Source organism: Sparus aurata, chromosome 15 (genome assembly GCF_900880675.1).
Source record: "Sparus aurata chromosome 15, fSpaAur1.1, whole genome shotgun sequence".
Lineage (NCBI taxonomy): Eukaryota > Metazoa > Chordata > Actinopteri > Spariformes > Sparidae > Sparus > Sparus aurata.
This window is the reverse complement of record NC_044201.1, coordinates 14,375,922-14,393,918: the sequence shown is the minus strand read 5'-3', so window position 1 is coordinate 14,393,918 and position 17,997 is coordinate 14,375,922. Positions and strand designations below refer to the sequence as shown.

Sequence of the window (17,997 nt, the reverse complement as noted above, 5' to 3'; positions counted from 1 at the left end):
AATATATGTAATAATAATATGAGCACTGCTCACGTTACAAATACATATAGCAAACATTACTATCTTTGCCACTCTTGAAACATTATTCATATTAATATTCATAAAAAATCATTTTGATCAAAATAGGGTGAGAGTTGGATGCAGCACAAAGGCTCAGAGAGCATATTTGCAGAGTCAATTGTTTGTTTGAATCTAGACTTTGGAGCCACATACACTTGGTGCATATCAGGATACACTACAGGGGGATGTTTTAGATCTCTTTAGAACATCAGAAAAGTGTAATACTTAAAGCATGATTGTACACTCAATCAAGTATACTGTACCAAGAACATCACTTGTGTGCCAGTATGAGTAACGTTGAGGACTTCCATGTAAGACTGACACCTTTTTTGACTTTGACTTTGCTATAAAGAGAGAATATGCTAACTCAACCCACACAAAACATTTGACGGTACTTTTTCTTATGATGAGCTTAGAGACGGGTCACATTGATTCTAATATTTCCGCACATTCATCTGAAAGTTTAACACACATCTGCAGGCACTAAAAGAAAGTTGTTGGTTTTTTTTATCACATTGTACCTCTATGCTACCGGAAATACATTCCGTTATTTCAAAGAAGAGTTTGTAAAGTATTAGTGAAGGTACCACTTTCTAATTAGGAACCCTTTAGTTGTGTCTAATAGTTGTATTTATGCTTAAATAAAAGTAATTCTTTATAGATGGTGTTTATCCTCTGTCATTCAAAATTCTGTCATTCATTAGGAATACACTCAAGAACAAGTTCAACATTAGACATGACAATGGTATTGTTAGCATTGCAGGGGCAAAGAGGTGGAATGTGGACAGAGTATACTGGGCCCTCATGTGAGGAACGCCCACACAAATACTAGATTGAATAGCAGTGAGTGCAGTGAGGGGCCTATAGAGAATTTTGCGTTACCCCCTACTTGTCAATGTGAGCTTGTTAGCATGCATTTAATTGTCTCACAGAGCAACTAGCATGGCTGTAAACTCTTATGGTGAGTTCCACTTAAACTGGGAAGTTGGCCGTACCATGTAGCTACAACATCACGTGAGACACTGGGGCCCCACAAGACTTTCTTACACTGTAAAAGATGCGGCCACAAAGCAGTGGATACATTTTCTCATTGTCACAACCCCTCACAAAATGACTTGTTTCACTATCAGCGTTTGAGCCATTCAGTCTGATAACATTAGGAAAGTCTAGAGGAGACAACCATGGAATCATTTTATTCCCATCCAAGTTTGCTGGGTGCTCAACCAGAAGTTATCCGACTCGGTCAGCAGACGTCTCTAGTGTGTACACTCTAAGGGCACCACAACGCGAAGGATATGAGTAATTTTGTACCTGTGAAGGCATCCTTATTTGGCTTTTTGCGCCACAGAGCAGCTTTCATCTGAATGAATGGGGCCCCTCCTCCAAAGCTGGATCCAGATTTTAATGGTTGGATCCATGCACCAGCCCCAACCTCAAAATCCAAGATGGCTGCCCCACGAATCAACAGCTGTGAAAGCTGTAAAATACACTGTTCACTGGCACTTCTGTCTTATTTGTGTGTCATCAAATCAGTCTTACACACAGTACTGTCTAACTTCGACCTATGGCCATGTATCTTCAGTGTTTGTATGTCCAAAACACCATGCACTGGAAGGGTAACTCCAAAGATTCCACCATGTAATGCATTGTTATGAACTGGTATTGCTAGCAGTGACTAACCTAGAACTGGTGTGGTCAACTCAGATATGAGTCAGTCCCAGCTCCGACCTCCGACTTCCGTGGTAAGGAGAATGTACCCATTAGTCTTATTTAATCATAAATAAAGCCATTAGTTACATCTTATAAACTCTTGTAAGTGTTGTGTTATTAGAAAGTGGTGCTTAAGCAAGGATTTTCTAAAAGCTTTTCTGTGGTGCTAATCCAAGATCACTAGTATGAGACGCAGCATTACAGATTACAATAGGCTTCGAATTGGTGCCATTGTGGTCATGACCAGGACACAGGGCCAGGTGAAGGCAATCTGAGAAGGTTCCTGCACAGAAGGAGAACAGCGGCGTCATATTGTCTGCCTCGAGAAACGTCACCAATCCTGCTGGGAAATTACAGAACACACCAATCCGACAAAAGCGTTTTGTTAAAGGCAGCTGATGGGGCACCCCTCCATGCCAGGCCGTATACTCCCCGTCAAAGAACTCCACGCACCACGACTCGTCCCCCCGGCCCAGCCAGCAGTCCTCAGTGGTGCCCTTGCGGGAAATGGTTGGATAGGTGACACCCAGCTCCCAGTAAGTTTTCCCAGTCACATCAATCTCCCAGTAATGGCGGCCAAAGCTGTAGCCTTGCGAACTGATGACATTGAGAGTGGTGTCAAAGCGTCCAGGGAGGTCAGGAAGTTGTTGCCAGGTGTCTGTGTAGGTGGCACTGTCACCATCGGAGGAGACGATCAGCTTTGGATGGGCTGTCTCTGGATCCAGACACACCTCACTGGAATCTGGAGCAAACATATTTAATACGTTTTATACAGAAAATTCTACATTTGTAAGAGGCCAAATCTCGGTTATAAAACATGCGTGAACTGACAGCTCTTGTAGAGTTTCTTGATTATCGGGGTCTGGGAGCAGATAAGCAGAAGCATGTTGTTGGTGAGGCTGAGGATCTGGTCAGCTTTAACTTCATCCAGGCTCACACTGATTGGGTCTGTCCTGTTTAACACATGCACGACTCTGCAGGAGGCAGACCAGAGAAACATCAGCAACTGCTCCACTGCTTAGTAAGCTTCTTCTTTCTTTTTTTTTTAAATCAGTAGTTACAATTGAATTCCATACCTGTCCACGGACTCAATGTCTTGCTGCTCAGGAAATGAAAAGAAAGACTGGACAAAAGGAGAAAAATCTAAATTAAATGATTTTAATGTATGTTTTTTATTTTTTTACCACATAAGAACTTTTAGTTCCCATACACAAATGACAAAGAAGCCTAAATATGAAAATTTAGAATCTATTTGGCCCACTGGACTGCCACTGACAAGTTTGATCACCATTGTGTCAGGCTCTGTGTCATTCTGGTCCATTGCCACAGAGAGTCTGGCCAGGTCCTGCTCTATCTCTTGGATAAGAGAACAGTTTCTTTCCATCAGCCCATCCAGGGCAGCGACAGCAGCCCGCTCCTCCATCTCCAGGTGGGACAAAGTAATCCTCAGGTCCTCATCCAGGATGGCCTGGATCTCCTGGTATTTCCTTATGATGCTCTCCCTTATCACCGAAGACTTTTTCTAAGTCAGGCATAAGCATTTATCAGTTTGTTGTATGATCACAAGTATCGTAAGTGTTGTTGTTTTTTGTTTTTTTTACTTTTTAAAGGTGCAATATGTAAGAATTGGCCACCTGTCGCATTAACTCTCCAAACAAAAAGGGGGCAGCAAATTACTAGAGTTCCGCTAACTGCTCCTTACTCTAGGTGCTATTATCTTATAAATTCAGTTAGCCATGCAGCTAGGTGCCATTTTAGCTAACTCGAGAAAGCCCAGTTTGGGAGATCGAAGCAATGGGGGAGTGTTAATAATACAACATTTTTAGAGGTACAAAGTGATATTCTCAACTAGCATAATGTAGTGTGACGTATTTTCACTTTACTTACAACGTATCCTTTGGCTTCCAGTGCCAACTCTACAGCATACGTTAGTAGTGATCTCAGTCCCTTTCATCCCTAACTAAGTTAAAGGTGCAGTATGTAGAGACATTTCTTCATTGACTGATTTCTTTATGCATAATCAAACAGACTTATAGGAAGACACAATTTCATACTGTGTCATACTTTGTTTATATGTGGCGGACCCTGCCACCTGTATAGCTTCAAACTGTGTTCTGGGGACCTTATTTTCCACTGAGAATAGCTTGTTTATTCAGTTATGGAAAAGATAAATATTAAGTTTGTATTATCACCTCATCAATATTCTATATATTAAGATTATGAGTTTAAATGTAATCTCCTAAACTACATAATGCCCCTACATAACATCCCTTTTCACAGTTCACTTTGTAGTTCTGATTCCTGATTTAAATCCCTTATCCAATGGATCGGAGCTTTACTGCTCGCTTTCACTTATATTTTTTGCAGCCATTCCAACCACCGAGAGTAAAAAAGCGAGCCATAGAGTCCTAATGTGGCTGTGTGGCTAAAATCGATAAAGTTATCCGTCTCTTTGATGCATTAAAAATGTTAAAAACACTAAATACAAAAACGAACAGTATACAAACTTGCAGTTTGTACAGCGGATATGCTTCACAATACATTGTGTCGGGGCTAGCTGGTTAGCATGCTAACTTTTAATAGGCCGAGATATCTCTGCAACATATTAGACATAGATGTCTTCCAAATAACGGTAATTTCTTCATTTTCTGTTGATAAGTTGAGTCATTCTTTAAAAAGTTTTTTTTTTAACTTCTTTCATATTGTACCTTTAATTTTCAATATTAATGTCATATCAAAGACAGAAAGATCTCAGATTTTGGCTAAAGGTGAGCACTGACTAGTCTGTGCACAACTTACCGCAATCTCTGATTGCCGTGCTGCCAGTTTCTTTAGTCTGTATTTCACTGCTTCTCTTTGCTTCTTCAGACTCTCTTGATGCTTTTCTAATGTCTCCTGGAGAAAGGGTGGCACACACACGCACACGTTCAGCACAGCTCGAACAAACACACTCAGCCAAATTCTAAGTCGCGAAGTGCAGCTGCAGAAGCAGTTTATTATGAGCGTTGAGCGCAATTGATCGACAGGAGTGTGTTCACTGCAACAACCATTTTGTCTTCAGTCTTTCTCTTATATATTATGTTTTTTGAAACTGTATTTTCTTGTTGATTCACTGAATGTTTTTGCTGAGTTTCTGACACATAATTGAGCGCAAAATGATCCCCATTCATCTCAATTCTCTTTAATGACCGACACACTGCAGTGTTGTGACCCAGAAGCAAGCATCTGTCTCCCACATTCTTGGTATGAATGTTTGTCTTTGCTGCCGTCTCAAGGAGGAAAAACCATGATCGTTGTATCCACGATCATTTTTGTCCCTCAGTAATTCCCCGTGACTGATTGAGGCCGCAGTGCAGCCCTCAGAAGCACACACTGTGCAAGTGGTGCATTAGCTGACACCTTTTTAACACAGATGCAACACGGTCAAAGGAGGGTATTTTTCATGACATTTAGAAGGACTGATGTTTGTGTTAGTTATTACTGCAAATTGCTTCATGTGTTATTGAATGGTAACTCCAAAGATTTCACACATTAAAGTGTGTGTTTGGAGGTCTTGTGGGAGTTCTTACTGCATATGTAAGAAGGCAGTATAAAGCTTTTGTGGCTCTAGAGGAAGATAGAAAAAATATGATGAATGTCTCCAGTGATGGCCCTCAGTGGCTCAGTTGAATTGTGGGAAATGTAGGCACCAGGTTTCGAAGAAAATGCATGGAATAAAAAATGTGATATCTCGTTCTGCTGTGTTGATTTTGATTCCTATTTTTTAAACTGTCCATAATGAGTCTGATGGTGTTAAAGGAGTTAAATGCTAGACCAATGGACTGCTATTCAAAACCTAAATTACCTACAATGCAACACTCACTGGAGGCAATTTATTAGATTACATGCAGCTTCTTCTGGGGCCACAAAAGACTTTATACTACTACAAATCTGCAGTGGTACTCCCAAAGACCTATGAAAACACTTAAATGTGTGATACTGGCAGTTACCCTTTAACTGCTGACATTTTCCAAAGCACAACATGGTTTTCTCCCATTTTCAAGTCCCCTGCCACCCAGAAAATATCTTTTGCTTATCGTTACTTCACTTAGATGCTTCACTGTGCAGAATGATGAACATGCAGAGTTCAGCCGAGGGCTTTTTGTTCTGACACTCGTCTGGTGATGGAGGACAGTTTTCTTTGTGTTTCCCTTTAATCTCAGGATTTCAGGATTCTTGGGCATCACAACCAGTTATGAGCCAATCATAGTTCACTATGCAGCTTACACACAAGTGATGTGAGAACTCAAAACCTCCAGAGCACATACACTTTGCATGGAGTTTCATCATCTGTCTAGTAGTTAACTTTTCTAGTGAACAATATTTCCATGTTCATAGAGCTTGGAATTTTCACTAAGAACTTTTAATTGGTTTATTGAGCTTTTCCTTGGACAACCCAATGAGACACAAATTGTAGAAGATATGTCTTATAAAAAGGCTAGAGGGCATCCTAAACTGTGTTTCTGCTGCCATCCATGGATCCACTGTCCAATTAAAATTGTAGAAAGTTTAAACATGCCCAGGGTGAATTATCCATTCAACTGAAAATAAGTTCCCTTCCATCTTTTATCAGATACACCATCGCTGTGGGGTAATAAAAGATAGCAAGCATTGTCTTGAATAGTCAGAGTAATACTTTACAGGAATGTACTTCAGGCGAGAGTGTCTAAAATCGGGTATTTTATAAGAGTTAGCAGCTTCACAGCAGTTAGCAAGGCTTCATGAATATACTGAGTGGCCATACTGTTGGAAATGAAGACCCAGAATATAAACAATAGGAAAATATAACCCACAGGATGAATCATTTTAGTAGTTTCTTGCATTGAAGAGTTTGCTGCAGCGGCCAAGTCTCAGATGTCTTGCCTTCTCAAGTGACCTTGAATCAGTCTGGAGGAGACGTTCAAACTCACAAATTAGAATGTTGTTTAATGATGACAATGGTGCATTATCTGTGTGAGGCAAACCCAAATATTTGCAACGTTGTTTTAAAATCATAACGAAATTAGCTGCTTGGAATAAAAGGAAAACGGTGGTGTGCTTTGGAAGATAGTTATACAGCATGTGCAGTACCTGATTTGTTGCAAATGAGCAATCAATTTGAACTTTTCCCACTTCAGACGGGGTGCATTAATGCTTTTAACGTGGCAGCTACAGTGAAGATTTAATCTTAAAAAAAGGGTGTAAATAAAATCTTCATGAATCCATTTGTGATCTCAGGGATTCTGAAGACTTAGATTATGCCATATGGAGCCATTTTATTTATTTATTTTCATATCTTCATGTCCCCATCTACTCCAGTTGTTTAGTTGAATATTGCAACACTTTTTTTCTGTGAAACAGCAAACAGAGTGTTTTGTGGACTATGAAACTTTACACATCTTTCCATCAGCATGTGGGTGAATAGATAACAATCAAATTTTTGGGTGAGTACACTGAAAGTGCTTGTGTCAGAATTAAGGGACAGACCCAGTAAAAAGATGTTTTCACACAGGGGCCCCATTTACTGTGTTTTTGAAGAAGGTCAATGGACTCAAGTGTCCATAAATAGCAACCAGTCCTCAGAATACCGTTCACCCTGTTTGACATCACTGAACCGGTGTGTTTATTGGTGAAATGCAGAGAAGAAACAGAGAGCAGAAAAGAGGCGGTGGGTTCCTTTGGTATAGCCGAGGATCATATGGTTCATGGTGATTTAAAGCTTTATTGGCTTAGATTTCAATACAACAAATGGCAGTGTGGGTTTTCATTTATAAAACAGTACTTTCAAATACAGTTGCTTCCTACATTAGGTGTTTTATCTATTTGTTGGTTTACTGTACGTTGGATACGGCATTTAAAATATATTAAGATTTGTACTTCCAATACATGTAAAGGGAAAGTGTCTGGCCATGTTTATGAGAGCCTGAGAAGAGAGACATTTTCTTTTTGTCAGGGTCAGATGAATGTTTGGCGTGTACAGTAGGCAGGGGGAGGGAGACTGATGATGTGTAGGTGCATGGATGATTTCATTTCCATGAAGATCCAGTAAAACATTTGATGGGTCAGCTGACTGCTTTCCCAGTGGCTTTTTTCTTTTTTACTTTTTTAATTCAAAGACTCACTGAGCCGATTCTTGCAAACTTTGGACTAAAACTGTTTCAGCCCAAGCGGAGGAAAGCTGACACATGTTCAAGCTACGAGCATGGACATTTTGTAATGGCGGCATGAGGTTCTACTGTACTTACAAAGTTCCACAGGAATCAACAGCAACAAATAGTAGGAAGAAACGAGCAAGAAAGAAAGGAAAGCAGTTCCACTCGAAGCAAAGCAAGAAGTAAAACAAGCGCAGTCAAACCAAATAACATGACCCTACTTATCATTCATTCTTTGTCATTTTTGAACATGGAAGAGAATCCCATTCCTTGTTTCCTGTGCAAATCTAACTGGACAAATCATTCAGCACACCGTCACAGGAAGCTTCAGAGCAAAAAGAGTCCATTTCACTGCTTCCTCAATTATGCCAGGATCAAACAGAAAAAAAAAAACAGAAGAAAAGGAAATAAACCAAAAGACCTACATCTAGATTACAGTTGTTGTGTGCTATCTGGATGAATGTACAGTATGTGCATGCTGCTCTGAGTGCTAGAAGAGCTTGGCCTTCTTTTTCATGTCGTTGCGTTTCCACAGGGGAAGCCTGTCAAACTCCTGGATCTCCATTCCAAAGATGTCAAAGAACGTTTCAGGTGCTAAGTGGCGCTAGAATTGAGAACAAAGGTGGAGAAAACAAAGGAGGGGAGGGTGGGAGGGGAGCGTGGTTAACACCAAAGCCATAAAACGGGTCACTGCAAAAATGACAAGAAGCAATGGATACTGCACATTCCTCGCTACAGTTGTACTTGTGTAACGTGTCATTTACACAAAGTAGAGAAATCCAGTATCAATTGCGGACAGTCAGGTGGAAAACTGATACCTCCAGTCTGGTTCTGTCCACATCCCTGGGCAGTTTAGCTCTCCCTCTACTGGTTATCATGAGCATTTCATAGGGATACACCTTCAGAAGGAGACACTCGTCAGTGAACAGGTCAAACCTACAAGCTGGAGTCAAGCTGCATGAAATTTACAGACAGTCTTTTCATCAAACAAAACTATAAAAATTTGGATATTTTTGTAGTTCTGACTGTGACAGAGGGAACACTGGGTGGGAGAACGGGTATGTGACGGAAGGGGGCCCACTGGGAGTGACAGCATTTTATTTTCTTAGGTCGTCGGGGGAAATGCAGGGTGCTATGATGTGTTCACACTTTATTTCTTTGGGTGTAGAAACGTGCAATAGATTAGGTAAGGGCAAAAAACATGAAAACAGAGTTACATAACGGCCTGTATTTTTAGTCATTTAATGCAAACTAAAAAAAGATCTAACACCAGAAATGTAGGCCAAGAATATCCACGTGGGAATAATTGTCCTGGAAAACTGAGGTGCTCCTGCTCTTCTACATAACTAATCCCATCTGTCCAGGAACAAACTCGCCAATGATTCGCTGAAATGCTCAGTAATAAGCAACTAGAAGTTCTCTGAGGCCTCTGACCAACTCATATCCACACAGTAACGTACAATCTCTTATATACTACACAGTATATAGTGATATGAGTTGTTTGGATGACAGGGCTGGGCGTTGGATTCTCCACTGTATGCCGCATACAGTATCCAGCCACTTTAAGTCCAAAGCTATGTGCAGATGAGCATGGAGAAGCCAGCATGCTAAGCGCTACAGTGACTCGGCAGCTCCTGAAGCGGCATGCTAAATCAGGAAGCCGGCTAATGTGAGTCTTTCACCTCCAGTAAAAAAAAAAACCCCTCTTTTAGTTCCCTATTTCTTCCACCAATGTCCCCGTGCTAAGAGGGTAAACACAACATGCTAATTATTTATTTTCAACCTCCTCTTTTTTGGGCTAGCTGATCTCTAAATTGCTGCATGTTTCCTTGTTTGCAGTTTAAAAGTGCACCTAAATAAGTGAACAGTGTATTAATTTTGTAACACATTTCAGTGTGAATTAGTCATCAGTACAAAAAGAAGAAGATACTTGCTTTTGGTTCCAACATATTAGGCATAGATACTCCCCTGTCCATCCTTGCAAGTGCTGCACGGCCATCCTTAATGTGCTAAAGAATAGAACATACACAAATGTAATATAGTGGAAGGGGACTGCAGGGTTAATGGCAATGAATATGTCCACTAATGGCAGTGGGCACAGTTTTTACTGGATGGAGCAAGTAGCTTGGATACTGTTAAGTATATTAGTAGTCAAGATGGGCAGTCTTTGACATGTTCTTTGAATATCTCTGTTTTTTTTTCTATGGTGGTTATATTTTAATGGGACACTTAGCTTGAGTCATAACATTGGTAAACAACACACAGAACAAGACATGAGGCGATGGCTGTACATTGCATTTACAGTACACTGGTTCAGCTACCGGGCAGTAGCAGTGCATGTCTGGGCTGCTTTTTCAATCACTGCACTGCGTGCCCCGTAGTTGACATTATTCCAACAGTGATGCAAGCATGTAGCAGGAGTGGGCGGTGTGCATTCAGGGCAAGGGTGTCTCTTGCAACCCATAAGCAAGCAAATATATGATGCAAGGGTGAGGAAGCATGCCAGGTGAAAAAGCAGATGAGAGACATACCTGAAACTCTGCAGGACAACATGGGACAGAAAATGAGACTCACAGTTAATGGTGCTGCTGTCATATCCCCCTGCCAGGCTACTGTCTACAACACTGCTGTCCCTGACGACACACTGTGTGAATCATTTTGCACATATTTTCAAAATGCACGTCCATTAATGTACACGTAGCGGGCCACTTTTTGAATACTGATGCTGAATAGCTCTGGTGATATTGACAAGAGATTTGTTTTGGTGGCCACGTGTTGGTTGCAGCTCTCACCTCTGCCTCCTCCACACATGTCACCATAGCTGTTGTACTGGGTGAAATCTGTAGACTGGGGCTGCGGGGACACAGATAACAGAACATCAAGATTAAAGCAACATTATGCAGCTTTTTTGCCTTAAAATAACAGCTTCAAAATCATATTGATGGTACAGTGTCTTGTTGGTGTCTCTGTCACAGCTTTAACCAAGGGCATTAAATTGCTGTTAAAGGACCAGGATTATATAAGATTATAATTACTATGTATGAAACATGTACATAGTATCGACTCTGTCATTAGTGCCATAATACAATATTTTTAATATTCAATTTCTGCTTCTTGGTGATTAAAATTCTGTGAAATGTGTCATCTGTCTGCATGTTAAAATGAGTGAGCTCTCACCCGATGCAGCCCATTTCTTCCATAGCCAGGCAGAGAGTTCGTTTTGGTCGGGGAAGTTAAATCTGAAACATAGATTTTGTTCAAAATTCTATTTGGTGTAAAAAAAAAAAAAAGTCACAAAATTAAAGGTGCAATATGTAAGAATATTACTTGAAACCATTTATAAAATAACAAGAATCATCAACATAATGTGAAGAAATAACAGTTTTGTTTTTTTAAGTGATGATGTCTTTGTATTTATTAGTATTTTAATGATATAAACTGAAGTTAGCTTGCTAACCAGCTAACCCAGCCCATACAGGTCTAAAGAGAGTCTAAAGAAGCAAAGGGAAGCAGTGAATTAAGGACTGAAGAAAGTGGCAAACACATACGTGTATGTAACCAGCTAGCCCCAGTCCGTCCTGTCTCATAATACCACTTTCTACCTCATGAAGCATGATATGATAGTTTAGCTTCTCCTAGCAGTCCAGCCAGCAAGTCCCAGGCTAGCTGTGTAAACACCAATACTTCCATGGTGCCCAGTCTCCCAGTCCTTACCACTAGCTGCATGGCTAACTGAGACAACTAGCTAACAGCAGCTACAGTTAGCAGCAACTCTGAGGATATACTTATGCTGTAATTCTTACACATTGCACCTTTAAGGAAACATGTGACGTATACTGTATATATAGCACAGGCCTTGTGTCAGAGTACACTGCTGACTCAAGAGCAAACAGCTGATGAGGCTGCCCCGTACCTGCGTCACAGTTGGTCTGTTTCGGGTCGTAGCGCTGAGCAGAGAGGCTACGTGCGTGACGCTCCCTGATCTGCTCTTTTTCCATCTCCTCCTTCAGAATGAGTTTTCCCAAACCAGACTGAATCTGTACACAGACACAGAAACACACACTTTTAGATAACTTACAGTACATCCACTAGGAGGATCAAAATTGTGACCTTAAAATCAAAAGTCAAATCAAATTGCCTCATCAAATCAGAACTATGACACCCCTAATTTCCACAGGTAATCATCAAACTACGACACAAACAGTACAGATACTTTCAGGTTTATGATTAATGGAGGACACATTGCAAGTACAATAACCAGTGTGTGTTTATGTCGGTATCAGTGGCTGGTGAACTGACGATTCATGGTTATCTAACATACCTTGCTGAGATGTTCCTCCTGGAGCTGCTTTCTTTTCAAGGCCTCTTCCTCCTCCTCTTCTCTGGATCGTCTCCTCCCTTCTGACCCTACAGGCGTCGTACACAGGCCCAAAAAGTTACATAAAGGACAAATATCCGCAGCCTTAACAACAAACACGCACACATCCCTCTGGAGGAAACCATGCTTCACGTGTACTTGTATATTACAACCACATGAAATGCCTCATCCACAGCTGAGTTTTTGAGAAAGTCAGACAGACATGGCTGCTTCATTTGGCCGTAGAGCAGTGAGGAACACACACAGTAAATGAGGAAGAACACAAATGTGAGACAGAGTTGACGAGACAGACAAACAGAGGGACGTTATTTGAGTATTTGGCTACACATGATGGATGTTTACACGTCATCATGTCAAGAATTTCCTGGATGTTTAATACACAAAACGGCACGATGTAAGACAGACAAGACAAAAGTCAGTTTGAAGTCAGTCTCAGTTATCTCTGTCCGAGTCATTTGTGGCACGACTGTGTACAGCTGGTGAACCCATCATGTGCAGTAAAGTGAACGTAAAATGGTGAAACTGATGCTACCTCAAGCAGAAAAATAATATGGCAGCAACAGAAACCAAAGAAACGCTTCTGCTTTGTGCAAGCAAAACTTAAAGGCAAATACTGTGACGCCTGAATAACAGCGTAAGCTCGGAGTGAAGCAGGGATGCAGTTAAGCTTTTGGGCGGCTAGAAGGGAGAAATAAGAACGGTTAGGTCGTGTGGTAGTGAGGCGTCTACTGTACCGCTAGGAGGTAGCAGTGCAAGCATGCCCGTCGGGAGCCTACTGTACCTAATACAGCAAGAGAGTAGGGCCAACGGTCGCCCTCACTCCGCGAGCTGTCATCCGGAGAGGGAGCATGGGCAGCGGGGAAGGTGGCGGATCTGATGATGTCATCAGCAGACTTGCTTTGGCGTGCTATGGCAGCTGTATCTAGGTTGGTAACCATGGGAACTGATCTATCAGTGTCTAGGTCACAGTCTCAACCACAGGTAAACATCTTAGCAGCATCTGATCGATCGGCTCAAGGATCATTTAATCCTGGGTCATCCAGGTTTAAAATATATTCAAACCTTTTATTATCTTTTTTTGTAACAAGTCACTGAATGCTGGACAGAGCCTCGTGTCTTATCTCATGAAATAAGTGGTGAAGAACTGCCAGTGGGTAAGAGTTAGTGTGGTTGGAAGGATGTTTCAAGGATGATTTAAGTGACTGCTCACACCACTGGCGTATGTTTTCAGATCCATTTTAAAGCCAGACTATGCAACATAAAAAAAAAGAATCTTTTGTCTAACAAATTAAAATTTGAGCTAATAAAAAACTCCTTATTCAATTAAATTTGCTCATTTGTTTTACAACCTTACTTGGTCTTGCTCCCTCTATAGCGGCTAATGTTGCTATTGGTAGCAGACATCAGATAGATATTACAGTGTTAGTGAAATTACTGAGTCAGTTCTCTGACTTTATCAGTCTTCTCTACTTGTGCTATTGTTACATTACATCCTACTCACAGATAAATATTTCAGTGGTTCTTTCTCAAAAGTAAAATAAGAAGGAGTCTAGCCAGCTAGAAGACATGTGGTGTAGTCAGGCTGCCTTTAAAGTGTCATTATTCCATAATTCTGACTTGGTTTAAGTTGCATAGTCTCACTTTCAAGAAAAGGCTGACTGTACCATTACTGCTGTGACTTGTTAAGACGAACAGTGTAGTGTACAACAGGCTACAGGACAGTCAGGAGAGGATTGGAGACAGACTTCAAACAGTGCTCGTACACTGACACTGGGGGTGAATAAATGGTTAGATGAATACACAGTTTCAGTTGATTAACAAAAGCATTTTCCAGTGAATGAGCCAACTCAATAATATAATTACAGAGAACAGTGGTTCCCAGCCTAAGGGGTCTGAGGTTCCCCTACAGGCAATACATAACACCACTTATCATATAAAAATGTATATCGTAAAAGTGTTTTTTCATGTAATTGAACTATGAATATTTAGGTGGGTTTGGTCAACTATATCGAACCCACCTAAAGCTAACTATTTATTCTAGACTAGCTTTCACAAAGTATTACAGAATGGCAAAAAGTAGATTCCGGTGTTGTAGCTCATGCAATATATAGATATATTCTACTTTTTCCAAATTTGTTGAGCTACTCCATAATCTCTCCAGGTAGCTAACAGCTGCTGGTTGGGAATCACTAACCAAGATTATCACTCTTTTGCATTTTGCACTTCGCTTCTTATAGTTAAACAGACTATACGATAAGAGAAAAGGTACCGTGTTGTTTGTAGATGGGTGGTTTTCTGTAGATGTTGCTCCCCTGATCTGAAAACATTCACATACGTACAAAAATGACGTTTAAAGACGTGTCATGTCTGTAGCATGAAATTTATTGTAGACATTTTTAACACCAAGCAATGATGCAGAGAAATTATACTGAATTTCACCCTTCTTCCTGTCATACATCCGTTCAATAATAAAGGAAGACAGGAAAAAGCAAAAGCTGATCCCAAATGGAGTAAATGACAGAGATAGATAGACAGACTGAGGGACAGATAAGAAAGAAAGAGAAATAGATTTACAGGCAGAAAGAAAGAAAGAAAGAAAGAAAGAAAGAAGGGACGAGCAGTGACAGGGTGCGCTCCAGCTCCTACCTGGGAGGTGGAAATGTTTAGGGGTCTGAGAGAGAGGCGGGGTGACCGGCCGGCTGTCGGGCCTGAGTGGTAGGGGGGAGCTCCGGCCACTTGGCGGGTCAGTGCCTCCAGTGAGAAGAACCGAGAACAGAACGTAAGCAGTGACACTAAAGGGGAACCACAGTCTGAACGGTGCAACACACAGGGACCAACGGGACCAGCGGAAGTCATTTGGAGCAAATGGGAGACATTCTGGCCGGTTTTGATAGATGCAGTTAATGGAGCTGCATGTGCATGATGAAGGTACAAGAGCAAATAAAACTAGTCGAGTTTAAAACAGAGAGATTAAATGCTTGAGAGATGTGTTATGAGCCATGAAGTCTAATGTCAGTTTGTTGTATAATATGAATTCACAGTTCAGTGAGAGATCAGAGTTAAGAAGTTAATACCTTACAGCATGCAACAAAAAACTTATATTAAAGTAACCTTTCTCTTAATCTTCAGTCTTACAGTTAACCAGAATCTGGAGACTCATTTTGACATGGCAAAAAAACAGTCATCTGTAATCCAACATTCGGGGAAGTGTCAGTTTTGATATTGGATTTGGATTACTAGTATCTCTTAAGTGCATGCAAAGCTGCAAAGCACAAACACAAAGAACCTGTCAGCTACTTTTGGCAGAGGCAGTGTTAGACAAAGATGAACCAGTGCATGCTGGTTAGTGAAGAATCACTGCCGTGGCTGCATGGGTGTGACCAAGACATGGGTTAGATCATTCAGGATGGCAGACTATTCAGTTTTAATGAGAAATGGCAAAGGATCCAAAAGGGACAGGTGAGGGTGGCATCCTAGGTGATGATGGGGATGATGAGTTGACTTGGGGGGGGGGGGCAGTGAAGTGGATTGGGGCCCTTACCTTGGCTATGGGGAAGGAAGTGGTGTCTGAAAGGGGAGGTGGGGCGTGAATCACTATTTCTGGAGCCCACACTGTTACTGCACAGGGAGGAGCAGAGCTTCTGCATGCCTGTCAGAGCCTCTGCAGGGTGGGAGGGTGTGAGACAGGGGACAAATACCCCCAGGACCAGGCAGCAGAGGTGGACGATTTGGGGAGGAGATATAAGGTGAGAAGGTGAGGGACAAAAGAAAAGGAAGATATGCAGGAATCAAATTGAAAAGAGAAAATAAAAGACACCCAAAGTGAGAGGTATTCAAGATGAACAGTAAGAAACGAGGCAAGGTATCACACTTTAAAATCAAACTTTTTTTTTAAAGGGAAATAAAAGCAAACTCGCAAAATTGATTTTGAGATTGTTATTCTGCAAGAGGAGGGATTGTCCATCATGTCAAACCAAAGTGCTACAAGACAAAAAAATCAATAACATAACAACCCAAAGTCAATTTTGGTGAAGTTCTCCTTTTAAAGTGATAAATACATCGGCAGGAGGGAAGTGAGAACCCCGGGAGTGGAGGGTAAGTGAACTCATCCATAACAGACCTGTACAGATCTAAATGATCCACCTAATATGAACCCTGAAATCAATGTTTTTTATCACAGGGATGTAAAAACACACATGTGCTGACCCATTTGCACACAATTGTCTTCGTAAGTTCATACCTGGCCGATGAAAATGCTGTGGAGACCGTGACAAGGTGGGGGTGTAACCATGGCGATTATAAACTGGTGATCCTATGGAGCCCTGACTGGTGGACCTTTGGAGGATGCGTTCCCTCCTGTCATACGAGCCCTGACACACACACACACACACACACACACACACACACACACACACACACACACACGGATTATTACACAAACTTCTATATTGAATGAGAATATTATAGAAATAACTGCATTTACAGTGAATAAGCTCACCTCTCCGGGCGGCGTTGGCGACATGTTTCTTGAGGACTAGGGAGAATCAAACAAGTCTGAATTATATTTTTGTTTTGAAGCATTTCTTGAAAAAAAAGAAAAAAAAGACAGATAATATCAGAGGCAAAGGAACCTAGATGGCCAGACATAAATATCAAAGTGTTAACAGGCTTTAAATAACCCCCCGCTCTACCAAGACTGAGAACAAACTATCTGCTGATCTGCCACTTTTTTGCAAGCAGTGCACCTCCGACGCACATGCTCTCTTTTCTTAGCCCATTTGGGATCATTTATCATCATCAGGAGACGGTGACGTATCTCACCTTGTCATCGGGCAAGGGGGAACGCTCCCTCCTGGCAGTGTGGAGCTGTGAGGGACACAGAGGTTCAGTACACAATAAAAGCCTTTTATCACCAACAGTGAACACTCCTTTGTGTGCATAAATACTTCTTTTTTGTGCTTTTTCATGTGGAAAATCCTACTGGAGGACAACTCAGCAAAACAGAGGCTCATTTTTATTATATATAAATATTTCTCTGTTGATGTATGTGCATAAAGATGGCATACATGCAGGAAAAGACGCATGCGGTCTGTGTGTTTACCTCGCCCACACTCTCTCGTCTCTCCTCTCTCTCTTCCAGGGAGGTGGTGTACAAAGGTTCATAGGTAATGAGATCGGGACGCTCAATGTCATAAATGGCTTTGACTTTTGGAATGGCAGCTAGGTCTCTGTAATCAAGGATCTCATTGTCTACTTTTGCCTAGGGAGACAAATAAAGACAAACATGCAAGCACACACAAGGGTAAATGGAGATTACTACTGTATAAAGAAAGGGAATTAAAGACTAGAGAGCAGAACAATCTGTTTAGACTCCATAACATTTCTTACATAGATCGTGTGACCCGGTGAGCCAGGTATGCTTGAACCAGGTCTGGAACAAATACTCTCGGATGATGACCGCGTAGGCTGTGGGAAGAAAAAAAAAAACACAAAAGCGGCTGTTAGTCCCGACAACGTCTGTCTGGCAGTCATGATCCTCCCAAGATCCACAGCCTCCTGCCATCTGCACAAGACCGTCATTTTCACCCCAAACACTCTCTCTCACTTTTTGGATAGACTGTATGAGCAATGAGCGGGAACCCTGCATTTACATTTCATTAATTACATGGAGTACTTTGA

The 17,997-nt window shown here is 41.4% G+C and overlaps 2 protein-coding genes across 16 annotated transcripts in view; both read right to left on the bottom strand.

The window, feature by feature from the left end:
• Positions 1-19: 19 nt before the first annotated feature.
• On the bottom strand, positions 20-4,940 carry LOC115596797 (probable E3 ubiquitin-protein ligase TRIML1). Its single transcript, XM_030442211.1, has 6 exons — positions 4,909-4,940; positions 4,570-4,750; positions 3,059-3,292; positions 2,847-2,893; positions 2,602-2,744; positions 20-2,512 (listed from the first exon to the last, which is right to left on the bottom strand). Exons 1-6 carry the CDS (start codon positions 4,938-4,940, stop codon positions 1,917-1,919), a joined length of 1,233 nt encoding a protein of 410 aa, XP_030298071.1. The 3' UTR covers positions 20-1,916.
• Positions 4,941-7,470: 2,530 nt separating this feature from the next.
• ablim1a (actin binding LIM protein 1a) overlaps positions 7,471-17,997 on the bottom strand; it is a 45,427-nt gene continuing 34,900 nt past the window's right edge. For 6 of the 15 annotated variants that reach the window (XM_030442252.1, XM_030442250.1, XM_030442246.1 and 3 more), the window contains 16 exons: positions 17,707-17,784; positions 17,420-17,578; positions 17,140-17,184; positions 16,817-16,852; positions 16,559-16,688; positions 15,860-15,979; positions 14,965-15,069; positions 14,588-14,635; positions 12,262-12,347; positions 11,854-11,977; positions 11,118-11,179; positions 10,733-10,793; positions 10,472-10,479; positions 9,875-9,949; positions 8,759-8,839; positions 7,471-8,544 (listed from right to left, as the gene is read on the bottom strand). In XM_030442252.1, the coding sequence (XP_030298112.1) occupies positions 8,431-8,544; positions 8,759-8,839; positions 9,875-9,949; positions 10,472-10,479; positions 10,733-10,793; positions 11,118-11,179; positions 11,854-11,977; positions 12,262-12,347; positions 14,588-14,635; positions 14,965-15,069; positions 15,860-15,979; positions 16,559-16,688; positions 16,817-16,852; positions 17,140-17,184; positions 17,420-17,578; positions 17,707-17,784 (1,332 nt within the window). In that variant the 3' untranslated portion in view covers positions 7,471-8,430. Of the gene's footprint in view, positions 8,545-8,758; positions 8,840-9,831; positions 9,950-10,471; positions 10,480-10,534; positions 10,585-10,732; positions 10,794-11,117; positions 11,180-11,853; positions 11,978-12,261; positions 12,348-14,587; positions 14,636-14,964; positions 15,070-15,859; positions 15,980-16,558; positions 16,689-16,816; positions 16,853-17,139; positions 17,185-17,419; positions 17,579-17,706; positions 17,785-17,997 lie in introns of those variants that run through there. The other 9 variants (XM_030442249.1, XM_030442257.1, XM_030442253.1 and 6 more) reach the window with 7 other exon arrangements.